Raw genomic sequence first — 13,434 nt, 5'->3', positions numbered from 1 at the left:
TTAGGGGGAAAATCCCATCAAAGACACAGCAGAGAATAACTAAATTGTCTTTTGGTTTTTCATGAATGTATTGCATTTATTAATGCATTACTAGCAATGTGGCTGTCTGGTTATTGTATTAGACATCCACATGGATTACTGATAGTTTCCACTCCAAATAATACAGAAGACATCACTTTGCATTTCAAAAATGGATGGGCAAACAGAAGTCTATGAAAGTCATTTTCCAAAATGGCCAATAACCATTTACTGCAGGTCCCTGTTTCATGAACTATAGCATCAAAATCCATTATATGAATATACTACTATAAAATTTTGGAGTAAAGCCATTTTAAATCTACCAAATTGTAGATTTAATAAAATCAAAATCAAAATTCAATAATTTTGTTGAAATTATTGTGCAAATTAACTTTTTCTGGGGAATTAAAGATTCCTTGGAATTACTTTATGATAGAATTTTTATAAATGAATAATATGGAGATAATAATTTCTCTCTGATGCTGAACAGGAATGGCTTTCTGATATCCAGTGGCTATAAATTTCAGGAGATCAGATACATTAGGGAATACAACTATGCATTCCAAATTTTGATACACTCTTCATAGTTGCTGAATTAAGTTTGGTTTAATATTTTCTTAAGTAATTGTTATTTAACCAATGGAAATGAAAATTGAAAAGTGACCAAATTAATTTTCTTAATGAATCACTGTTTGATGCTGTTCTCCATAAATTTATCAAATCAGAATTTGGTGTAACTTGCAGAACCTTTATGTATGTATGTATGTATGTATGTATGTATGTATGTATGTATGTAATTTATATGCCGCCCTTCTCCCGTAGGACTCAGAAGTCATGGGACTTCTAAAATAACATTTGACTGAAGTTTGCTTGGTGACAAAATTGTAATTTACAATGTATGGTCCTTAGGGATTCTCACTGTCCTGTGAAGGGAAAAGCCTTGTGGCATGTATTTTGGTTTCTGTTACCAGCTATCACCTACTGCATTATAACCTTATTGTAGCATACATGTCTACATAAACATACCTTAATGCTATTCCATTTTATATTATGCATAATGAAAGAAATGAGTAAGTTAGGGACTTACAGGTAATAGTTTCACTACTTAATGTAACCTTGATCAATCAAGGCATTTGTGTAATTTTTTAAGTAAGATAGAGAAGCTGCAACCTAGGTTACTATATTTATTTGTACCACGTACAGTATTTCCTTTTAACACTAAGGACTGTTCTGGTTAATTCTGCAACTTTTTGACCACTATGCCATAAATGCAGCCAAAGCCCTGCTTTCAAGCTTATCCTAATTTATGCAAGCTAAGACCGCCAATATAGAGACCACCTTGCAAATTAGCATACTGTTGCCCATATCCCCTGACCTAGGACTATATACATAAAATAAAATGCTTCGCTGCATCTTTTTTCAGCCTTCTTGGAAAGGTGTTACATAAAACTTTGTGCTAGCCAGTTTCCATTGAGAAATTAATGTAATGTATGGTTTTTCTAATCATTGAGGAGGAGTCATGGATCAAGTCTAACTTCTGCTCGGTACAGGAAACAAAATAAACAAAAGTATTCTGAACAACAACAACAAAGTATTCTGAAGAGATCCTCCACAAAATAAATATTTAGTTGCCAGTTTCATTTGTATTTCCTTAGACTTAACTGATTCTCAATTTTTATAATCCAAGCACTTAATATACTAACGTTAGAAAATATTCCTTGTTAATAGCAAAATCCATTTGTTATCAGAAACAGGTTTAAGAAAATCATTGGTCAATTTATAGGCAATAGTTTAAACATATGTTCCTCACTACCTGCCTAGAAAAAAGTACTGTTCACAAAGGCAAAGGCAAGGTTTATTCAATTTTTTCCCCATCAACCATTGGGCTACTCTCTTTTATTTAATGAGCATACACAGATGACATAGACTGAACTTGCATTTAACAACGTCAAGCAGATACAGCATGTAAGGGTTCAGAAATGTTCCCTTTAAGTTGAGTGGATAACATGAATTTTCTTCCATGTTTTGCTTAAGACAAATATTTTTCTTTAGCCTTTGTTCAGTCTACCTTTTTGTGGTCAGTATCACCTGCAATGGATATTATACTCTAATTTGCACCTGGGTAGTAAACTGCTATGCATTTTTGGTTCCAGAAACAGAACCGTCCTATCAGTTGCTATGAATGATACAAGTGGATATATGATGTCAGTTTGGAAAGGGTCCCTCAATTTGCAAATATCTGCCAGGAACACAGAATGAAATATGAAGGGTATTACGGAAAAATTACCTTTCACCCACCTGGACCCAAATATTTATGACGATAGAACAGACAAATTGGTGAATTAATGACCAACTGGCAAATCAATTTCAATGGGAAGAACTGCTTTCCATCTATTAGATAAGCATTATACTTAATTAGCAAGCAGTTTTGTAAATATATTATCTCATTACAGATTTAGATCATGAGATGGATTCAGGTTTTAATTTTATTATGTAAGAGACCATAAAATATTACTTTAACATTAGACTATCTAATTTCAGGTAACACACCATGTTGTCTTATGTGTAGAGTGGTATCTCCATCAGTATAATGGAAATGATACATGAAACGAAGCACATATCACATCACAGACTATCCCCACCCGACTTCCACCCACTTTGTTCCATTAGATGCAATGGATTGGTCTATGGAAGCAAAAGCAAAACTTAAAAAAAATTTTTTTTTTTTTTGCTCAGTTAGGCTCTTGTACCCCAGGCAGGCATATCCTAGCTTTACATTGAAGCATTCTGCTGCTGCTGCTTTAAAAGCAGTATAATTGCATTTACATTTCTTAATTGATCTCAGCTCTTCTAAAACCTGCCTCATATCTATTTCCTGCTGCTTATTAACAGTACCCATAATTTGCTAAAGTAGCAATGATTTCTCTAAGAGTGTGAAATTGTAAAGGGCTTGGCATTTCCAGTTTCTGGGTTAACATCAGCATATATCTCATAGTGTAAGCCTTTTATTCCCCATGTTTGGTTTCCAGCAATTGATTTAGGTTTGGTGTCCAATGGGCTTCTGCAAACCCATTCAGAGGTTGGTTGTCTTCTTTCAAGTAAAAGTTAGTAGCTGTACATTTGCTGCTGCTGTTCAGGTTGAACTTGCTGTTGTCCTGTCTGTTGGGATGGCTGGGCCTGAGTCTGTAAGACGTCAGTTTGAGGCACTGCCCTCCATGTTAAGGGATGCTGTTCTGATATTTGGCTCCCTAGTGGAGCAATGGAGTTCACCAGAGTTGTTAGGTTTATAAAATGAGCTACTGAAGGGGGGTTGGTTGCCTCAGGTTGTGACTGTATCTGGATATCATTTTGGCGGTTGCCATGTAACATGGCAGAACCAGTAACTGTATCGAATGTCACTGTGAGAATAGAATTGTCTAACTGCAATTGGCGTTCAGGCGTGGCAAGGTGACCGACAGCCACAGGTTGTAGATTTGTAAATTGGGTTCCAGCAGCTGTAGTGATTGGAGTAACACTAATATTGGTCAAACCAACAGAGCTAGAAGGAGCTGACACATTTGGATCTCCAAGGGCCACCACCACCTGAAAAAAGAGGGACGAAAATTAGCACTGACAGGACTGAAATTATCAAGGTGATTATTAGAATTGGAAATATAAGCCATATTATATGACAGAATGGAATAATTTAATGCTGAAGCAAAAAACTGGATAAATGTGATTATGACTGATCTTTATCACTACATTAAGGGCTAAAGGCATTACTGAATATTCAATATGCTTCATGCTAGTAAAATGAAAATTTAAAACAAATTTCCTTGGGAAATATTCATCATGTTAGCAATTCATAAATAGACTCAGCCAGTCAGGTTTCGATTAAAATGTGAAGCAAAATTCATGCTAATGCTAATATATTGAAATAAGATCCTCTTCCTATTTCACAAATTCTCTTCTGTCTGTAGCTGAAATTTAAACATTTTCTCATCCAAAATGATCTGATTATTTTTGAGTCAATGGTAATTTTATAAGTATTACAGAAAATTATAATTATGCTGTAAGATAATATGGTATTAGCTTTAATTAACTGCAAGTGTTAACAGTTAAGTGTAAGTGTTAGAGAATGTATTAACACATCACATAAAGCCTCAATGTGACTTGTTTAATTTTGGATTCCTTTATTCTATGAAACCAGCACTATTTTTAATTTAATTTAAGAAAATTTATATGACAGTCCTACTCACAATGACTCTGGGTGGTTTACAAAAATAAAATCATGATTCAAAAGCCAATAAACCCCAATCCTGGTGGTAACAATCAGACCAACTACTTGATGGGCTCCGTATCAACCTGGAGTCCCCAGGTCTGTTGGCAGAACCATATCTTCAGGGCTTTTCAAAAGAGTGTCAAAGTGAGGACCAATCTTATTTCCACAGGGATTATGTTCTGCAGGGAGGGAACCATCATGGAGATGGTTCTGCTTGATTCCAGTAGGTAGGTTTGCTTAAGAGAGGGGACCCATAACATCCCCTGCCTCCCTGCTTTGGTCAGTCAGATATGATTAGGAAAACTTGGTCCTTCAAATAATCTGGCCCCAGGCCATGTAGGGCTTTAAAGGTGACAATCAGCACCTTTAATTGGACACATAAGCAAATTACAGACAAATGACTGGATTCATTTCAGTTGGATATCAGTATTGGGCTGAGTGTTAGGGAGGCGATAGATAGATAGATAGATAGATAGATAGATGGATGGATGGATGGATGGATGGATGGATGGATGGATGGATGGATGGATAAATAGATAGATAGATAGATAGATAGATAGATAGATAGATAGATAGATAGATATAGATGATAGAGATATATTTATATATTTAAATATTTATATACTGCTTCCCCAACACTCAGCTCAATACTGACATCCGAAATGAATCCAGTGATTTGTCTGTAAAGAACAATGAAAATTGCTCACAGCAAGACACTGATATTCTGGCTCTCCTCCCCCAACATCATGATGGAAGTAATGCCTCATACTATGGATAAGCTTCATTAACTTTTTCTGTGCAGACCCAATGGAAATAGAGAAATAAGCTCTCTTCTCTGTACCCACTGCCATGGAATAAGATTTCAAACAAGTCTAAAAAAAAAAGGCTCATTCTGTTTTGATTCAATTAGTTACATGAGTTCTTCTATCTGCACAGAACCATGTGGGCTGCTCTTATCCATCACCTAATAAACCAAAGTGTTCAGTAAACTCTGAAAGAAGGAAGAGGCCATTTTGGAACAATGGTGTCCACCACCTGGCTTATTTCTGTAGTCCAAACATTACCCAGGGTTTAAACAGCATCATGACAGATGAGCTGGAAAACTCCCAAGTCCATTCATAAAACCTTATCAGGTATCAGGTCAGAACCATTTTTAATAGCCTCCACTCCTGTAGAGCTTTACAGCAGTCTAAAACTGACTAATGAGAGAATGTCTGTGGCAACAGAATTATAGAAATCTTTCATTTCAATACATAAGTAACTAGTTGAGCAGAATATAAAATCCAGCATGTGGCCTTTTCGAGAGTGACTATTTCGGCAGAGGGCAAACTTTTTTTTCCTCCCCAAAAGATGTATTATTTCCTCTGAGTGGAGTGAATTTATTCACTAAGGGAACTTATACACGGTATCGTACAATCCTAATTTTTATTCATTTCCCCTTCCTTTCTTTTACTTATAAGCATATTTACAAATCCATTTGTAAATTCTTAAACATCATTGTGTAAATGCTACGCATTAACATATTTGATATAAGTCTCATATTTTTTAGTTTCTATCCCATTTTTTGGTTTGCAAGTGGCACTCGCCTGTTGAAGGCTTTGCACTGCTGAATTAGTTTCATCTCCTACATTTCCTGTAAATTCCACTTCTTTTTCTGTATATTCAGTGAAGGCAGAATCTTCAGGAAGTTGTGTTTCCTCTTCTTCGCCAGGTTTGTGCTTCTGTTTATGACCTCGTTTATGAGCCTTTGTATGCTTCCCTTCTGGTAATTCACTTTGTTCCAGAGCTAGATCTGGCTATAGGAAGACATTTTGATGAAATTCAGTATCACTTTTCTCATTTACAGTACTTTATTTCAATAAATGAACCTTATGATAAACTCTAATTTGAAATGGGAAGATTAGAAAATTATAAGTAACTTTGATTCTATTTGTTTAGGACTCAACCAAGACATTGCCCATACTAAAATAGCACAAAGGCTACTAAAATTGTATTCTGGCTAATTACCCTACTATAAATTATCATCGTGTTCAACTATCTTATATATGTTTGAGACTGAATAGAAATAGCTATTAAACATAATTATAGAACTTTAATAGAAAGAGAGCCAATATGATGTAGTAGCTAAAGAGATGGATTTGGACCAAGGTTCAAGTCCATCCTCAGTCACAGTCATAGAGCCTCACTGAGTGACTTTGGGCTGGTCAGTTTTTCCAGCCCAGCCTACCTTCCAGGGTGGTGGTAGTTGTGGGGGAAATTTGGAGGGAGTGTTATGACTGCCGCCTTGAACTCCCAAAGGGAAGGCAGAGTATAAATCTAAGAAATAAATAAAAATATCACAAATGACACCTGTTGCATTTCTTATCCTTCTGTCCCCCCTGTTTAGATTTTTTGTTTAAATTAGCATTTATAGTAGCTGCTAACCAAGGGAAATATTTAATGCAGATGGTAAATATACTCTAATCCATGAAGTAACAGAACACTGTGTTCTGTCCCCATCTCACACATGCACACAAACAGTCAGCCAGGGGTTAAATAAAACTTGCAGACAATAAATTCCTTCGATAACAGGATTGGCAGCAACCCAGTAGCTGCTTGCCAAGAACTTTACTCACAGAGGGAGGTGTTCCTCCTCCATCAGATAAACCAAAACAAATACACAAAGCCAAAGAATTGTCAAGTCCAGTCCGTATTCAATCCAAGGCAGGCAGATAACGTAGTTTCAGAGATACAATGCGACTCGCTAGTTGTTTAGTTTTGTCCGTCACAGAGCCTGAATGGCCACCACACCCCCTTTTATCCCCTGTGGGGTGTGGTCCAGTGACTCAGCTTAATCTCTGGCACGCCTCCTTTTCTGTTGCGTGCGCTTGTCTCTCCGACGCTGGCGTGGATCCAGCCAAGACTTATCTCCGTCACTGTCCGACTGCGACTGCTCGGAGATACCTGGTTCCTGGCCAATCTCTTCTTCTTCGGGAGACACCTGAGGCATTGCCAGAGAGGAGGGTCCTGGAGAGGGAAGCCTGGCCAACTCCTCTCCTTCACTTTTGGAGCCTTCTCCTTCTGATAAGACGGGCTCGGGGGTCAGAGTCACAACACACTGCTGATTTTTAAAGTGTAACAGATTTGTGGTTTTCCTGTGACTGAACTCGGTATGTATCTCATCAAAGAAGTGCCTAAGTCTCTCATCTAAAATGGAGAAGTATGAGAGTCTCTATCTCTAGAAATTTCAGATCCATTGACCTTAATTTAGATACATATGATTGTTCATAAGATGCATCAATATACAGGTATTCTTATTCAACAAATAGTAAAATGTATGACACCAAATGTATGCCTAGTATAAAAGCAATGAATTTTGTTTTTGCTACTGAGTTTGCAAAATCTCTATCCATAGGATAAAAATCTGTATTCTGAAAAGGTTTCCTGATTAAGCTCCTGAGAACCCCCAAGCATGCATGCTTGGATAATTCTTTTTGCAAGCTATGGGTTTTCTCTTTAGACAGCTAATCTGACTACACGTGAATTTTACCTGCACAATTCCTATAGATGAAGCATCAACAGTTGTGGTCTCCGACAGCGGCTCCAAATCATCAATCCTAACTGAAAGAACCTGAAAATAAAATATAATCAAAGCAACATTATTTTGCAGTTATGTAGAAAGATAGTCACTCAGTAAGAAAGAATGCTGTGGAGACACAGGAAAGATAGGGAAAAAAAAGGATCCAGTCTGTTTTGTGACTGAAACCAACAGCCCTGATTTCTTCTTTGTTCTAACATTAACAGCCATTCCAATGTTCTGTAGTAAAAAAAGAGAGGAAAAGGTCTTTTCACTGATTAACACAATGACTTTTTGTGGTCCTTTCCTTTCTGAATTGTTTTCATCCAAGTCGGCTATAGAACTATAAGTAGATACAAAATATTGTATCCTTTGGTCCCAGAGCTTATGGATGAAGGTCGTAAAAATGCAAAATAAAAAAAATGCTCTAAGTTGGTTCTTTTGATAGGTGTGTCTTAAAGATTTTGAACATCCATTGAAGTATGTCGTTCTTTCTCTTCTTGTTAAAAAGACAAAATTTAAAATACCAGAATATTTAGACAAAGGTGTCCTAAATATTATATCAGAAAAAGATGACTTTCTATTTTAACTTGCTAATGTTAGGAATTAGTGCTTTCTATTTCTCCCAAATTAAAAACCATGGTCCATGTGGTCTTTAACTATGGGCAGAGTTACAATGCATTAAGTATTAACCTTGTCGAGATGAGAAGCATCTTAATAAGCACCACAGGAAAACAAGTGAGTTATTGCAGGGCTTTCCAACCTTGGTAACTTTACCACTTGTGGACTTGGAGACTTTATACTGGCTGAGGAATTCTGGGAGTTGAAGTCCACAAGTGGTAAAGTTGCCAAGGTTGAAGAGACCTGAGTTATTGGATTGCTATTAGTGCCCCAGCACAAGAACCTATAGTTTTTATGTGTCCCAGAGGAAGTCAACAAAAATTCTGATTTGTTAATCTGCCACTATACTCACCTCTGGGTGTTTTCTTCTCATATGACGACTCATTGAAGCTCTAGTAGAAACTTTTGTCCCACAGAGTTGACAATTCTGAGCTTCTACTTTATCATGAGTCAGCTGGATATGCTTTTGAAGCATGTAATCTGTGACATACTTTTTATCACACACTGAACATGTCCACTGCTTCCCCACTATTAGTAAAACAAAACATTCTGTATTAATATGTAATCACACTTCTTAATGCTCAATTTCTGAGGACTTCAATTTTAGCACTGTTTAATGAGTTTATGGTGAAAAAAATGGAACAGGGAATCTCTGTGAACTATTCTGAATGATAAATCCTAGCAGCTTTAGCTTAGAATGGCACTGATTAGTTATTTTGGGAATATTAATTTAACACCATCAGGAAGACAGTGAGTTCCTCATTTTTGGAGCAGAACAGCTTCCTCAACTTGGTATTTGCCTGATATTTGGGGACTAAACTTGCAGGAATCCTAGAAAGAATAATCAACAGCAAAGCAGAACATTGCAATACAATACTTCTCAGAAGCATCAGTTCAGGGAAGAAGGAATGTAGGCATTATAGAAAATACATTACAATAATGTATGAAGCAGGCATTTATTAATTGATTAATATGGAATCAAAAAAGGCAGAACAATGTAAGAGATGAGGAAGACCTATTTTTATTTTAGGATTAATATTCTAACATTTACCTGTGTGAATTAGTTTATGGGTTTCCATTGTGTTCCTCTCACTAAAGGTCTTTCCGCAGAGCTCACACATGAAATCTTTGATCCCTGCTAATTAGAAACCATGGTAAGTACCAAAACAATGGTTTCTTATAGAGCTGTATATCAAATATAAAATTGTATGTAACAACAATATGCCTTTCTTTAGCACTAAAAGAATCCAACAGGAATAAGAGTTCTGGAAAAAAGATTGTTTGGGACCCAAACAATACCATACCAATGACAGCCTGCTTTTGCTCATTTATTGTTTCATGAGAAACAAGTCTTAGGATTGAACTGGCAATGTTGAATTTAGCATGATGAAGGACAATAAACCCAAAGTTCAACTTTGTAGGATATGATTTCTGCAGATAAGCAGTTTGTCTTTTTAGACTGGATCTCTTTCTCCAAAGAATGGACCATGTTTTGTTGGCAGGGGAACAAATCTTTGGGGTGGGGGGAGGGGAGGATTCTCTAACATGTTTCAAAAATCCAAATATCCTTCAGCTTTTTGTAATCGGTTCTTCCATTTATGTTAGCAAGCCTTTTATTACTTCTTTCAATCTATTCTCTGAAGTTTAGCAAATATGCTAAAATGTATTACTTTAAACTGGCTTTAATTATTGTTTTTGTTATTTGGTGTGTTTTGGTGTGAATATATTATGTATATTTCAATGCATCACTTTACTTATGTTCTAGTGGAAAATAAAAATATTTATTTCCAGAAAGATAAAATATGTTAGGTAGAATTATATTTGGCTGAAGAATGTTAACCATAATCTTTACACACACTGTGTGTGTGTGTGTGTGTGTGTGTGTGTGTGTGTGTGTGTGTGTAGCCATGTCAAAAATATAGCAGCTCAAACTCTTCGGACATTTCCTAGGAACAACTATCTACTCCTGAAGATGCCTGGAGTATAAGTGCCATAAAAATGAACTGACATTTTAATTTAAAGCCCAACAACTTCCAGGCAATTTGACTCATTCTCTGCAGGATCCACGAAGCACCTATCAATGAGGCTCACCTGTGTGCCTTTTATAATGTTTAAGCATGTTGACTTTCTGTGCAAATTTCCGATGGCATTCCATACATTCGTACTCCTTTATCCCTTTATGCAGCTTCATGTGGTGTCGCAATGCATGCTTTGTTTTCATTCCTGCAAAAAATAAACTCTATGCTAAAACATGGCGGGCAAGTCATATTAAGCTCATTTAGTTATATTTTATTTATTGTTACATTTATATCTTGCCTTCCTCCAAGAGCTCAGGGTAGCCTACATAGTACCCTCTCCTCCAGTTTTCTCCCAGAACAATCCTGGGAAGTAGGTTAGGCTAAGAATGAGTAACTGTCCTGAAGTTATCTACTAAGACTCTACAATTGAGGATGGGTTTGACCCTATCATGCAAGAAAAACAGCAGTTAGACTTATCTCTATCCTTGGGCCACCTGGTCTTAATCTAGTTCCTCTTCTAAATAGGGTGGGACTGCTGATCTTCTGAAGATCAAAAAGGTACTCCATAATATATGTAATTGATGTTCTCATTCATTGAAGGTGGAGCTGGCAAGAAAGAGACCTTCAGAGCAATATTCATGGGATACATGTAATTTATAGCACTCTGAGACCCAATGCAGACAAAATCAGAGTCTGAAGACAAACTAATCTATTTTACAATGCTTTACAAAAGTGATTTTAACCCAGAGTTACTCTATAAGTATTTATTAACAATAGTCAGCCAAGAAGGCTCCTGATGCAGTTGCCCTTCTACAGAAAATGCTATGAAACAGAAAATGGGATGTGGCATTTTGCTGGCTGTGATAATGTATTTTTTAACCTATCTGTAAATTGTTGAGTGGGAACTTCAACTCTCCTGATTTCCTGTTTGTAGAGATATGCATATATCCCTCTGAGAGTTCCCCAACTTTTCCAGTGTCAAAGATTAAATTAGGACTTTCAGTGGGCTGATTTCTAGGAAAGAATGTGCAGGGGGTACTTAAGGACTTCTGCTGTTAGTGCCACAAATTCCGTGCCTTTTGTAGGACCATTCAAAGATGTACCAAGTGACTGGTTACTCAAGATGGTCTTGACTGCTGAAACTCCATGTAAGCTCATTATACAGTATGTATGTAAGCATGACAAATGCTTTTATGTCTCTTCAACGTATGACTCCAAGTGGCTTATAGCATAACACACAATAGACATAATACATTACAAACAGATTTTTAAAAATCTCTATTATCAGATTTGCTAAGAAAAATAGGAGGAGTAAATACTACTATACTGGAGTGAATTCAAAATAAGTATAATTACGATGCCTCAAGCAGTTTAATTTATGTTGTACGATGGAGAGAATTAAAAAAGGGTGAGAATGGGCCAGAGTCATCCTTTTGCCCAGAGCGTCAAAAACATAACAATCTCCTCTTGCTCTGGGACTAAGAAGAGCTCACTGTCATGGCCAAAGTGAGAGGGACATTGCTGTTTGTTGAGGTTTCATGAAAATCAGATGGACAGCCTATTCTGCAACAGATGTTGATGATTTAGCCAATTTGGAGATGTGATAAGCAATGTGTTTTGTATATTTCACTGATATGGACACTGAAGGCCCTTCAACTTGATTCATCCTAACTATTTCAATGGTTCTAGTTGTAATTTTGCCATTTTACACCAGTTGGAGGTACTTTTTCACCTGGCCCAAGTCCAATTTTAGGATTAGTGGTACTGCTCTTCGGTCTAGTTAGATGACCAGATGATTCATAATGAGGCTATGTTCTATGCCGAATCCTGTTTTGTAAGTGAGCTGCCCATACTTTTAGACTGGCATTTATGGCCATCTTCTATTCCTCCTGGTTAGTGCCAGACTGACTGGGACTAACCACCAGCACAGGATTTAAATTATCTTCTTTAGCAGTACTACACACAAGTGAGTTCTGCTAAGAATCTGATGCTGAAACCGGAGAGGGAGCCATCTGCAATCTGCAGTAGAGACAGGTCAATGGAAACATGTCCAAAACTATAATAATCATGGCCTGCAAACATGCCAGTTTCAAAAGGGACAGTCTTCTAAATACTACGATTCTCTTCCTATTTTGAGGGTTTGTTCCTGGAACAGGAACAGCTTCCTTTCTTGTATGTCTACAATGATATTAATTGTTATGATTAATAGCTGGCACATACCTAATGTCAGCTTTCTGAAGTGGCCATCTAACTCTGCCTAATGTTAAGGCCAACTCTGTGGCTGAGATTCCATTAAGAGCAGACCTGAACCAAGAATGCATCAACATCAGTTTTAATCAATTTTAGTATTTTGTGAAAAAAAATAATTTAATTTAAATAGCCATGGAAATTCATATTTTCATGCCATACCTTTACCACATTCTGCACATAGATATTCTCGGATGTTATCATGGACTCTCATGTGTTCTTTTAACATGTCCTTCCTTGCAAATGACTTGCCACATTGTTCACAAGCATGACTTTTCACCCCTTCACAAAAAAATCATATTTTTAATTTCTTTAATAATAAAAAGAAAACAAACAAAAATGTCCCCTTAAATTAAAAAAACCAAAATCCTTCCTATTCTCTCAAAAAAAAGATTGAAAAAAATTATGTGAAATAAGGCAGAGGCAAATACAAGGAAATCTAAGTGTCCTTTATTAGTTACAAAACTGAACAGAGGAAAGAATTTTAAGGTGTGGCAAGATACAAGTGAAAGTAAAAGAATACTTGTTATGAGAGGGGGAGGAAGGAAAGATTAAAAAATACAGTATCAGAATGACTAAAGCAAATAAGATATTTTAAAATGTTGAATATACTAAGTTGGAGGGCAAAAAAATGACCACAACAGGTTTCTATTCTGGATGGAATCCAGATGGAATATCCAACTGAAACAGGTGTTAGAGAAGGGAAAGCCAAT

General features: G+C 36.5%; 1 protein-coding gene across 1 annotated transcript in view; it reads right to left on the bottom strand.

Moving 5' to 3' along the window:
• Nucleotides 1–1,907: 1,907 nt before the first annotated feature.
• Nucleotides 1,908–13,434, bottom strand: part of PRDM15 (PR/SET domain 15) — a 47,334-nt gene continuing 35,807 nt past the window's right edge. Inside the window, exons 18-24 of the mRNA XM_070943494.1 lie at nucleotides 12,884–13,003; nucleotides 10,548–10,679; nucleotides 9,508–9,594; nucleotides 8,809–8,984; nucleotides 7,809–7,889; nucleotides 5,866–6,075; nucleotides 1,908–3,600 (exon numbers count right to left, since the gene is read on the bottom strand). Of these exons, the coding sequence (XP_070799595.1) occupies nucleotides 3,124–3,600; nucleotides 5,866–6,075; nucleotides 7,809–7,889; nucleotides 8,809–8,984; nucleotides 9,508–9,594; nucleotides 10,548–10,679; nucleotides 12,884–13,003 (1,283 nt within the window). The 3' untranslated portion in view covers nucleotides 1,908–3,123. The remainder of the gene's footprint in view (nucleotides 3,601–5,865; nucleotides 6,076–7,808; nucleotides 7,890–8,808; nucleotides 8,985–9,507; nucleotides 9,595–10,547; nucleotides 10,680–12,883; nucleotides 13,004–13,434) is intronic.

This window comes from Pituophis catenifer, unplaced genomic scaffold, assembly GCF_029215685.1.
Source record: "Pituophis catenifer annectens isolate HBS135680 unplaced genomic scaffold, rPitCat1.0.hap2 SCAF_4, whole genome shotgun sequence".
NCBI lineage: Eukaryota > Metazoa > Chordata > Lepidosauria > Squamata > Colubridae > Pituophis > Pituophis catenifer.
Note: the sequence above shows the minus strand (reverse complement) of the source record. Positions and strands in the feature narration are given on the sequence as shown.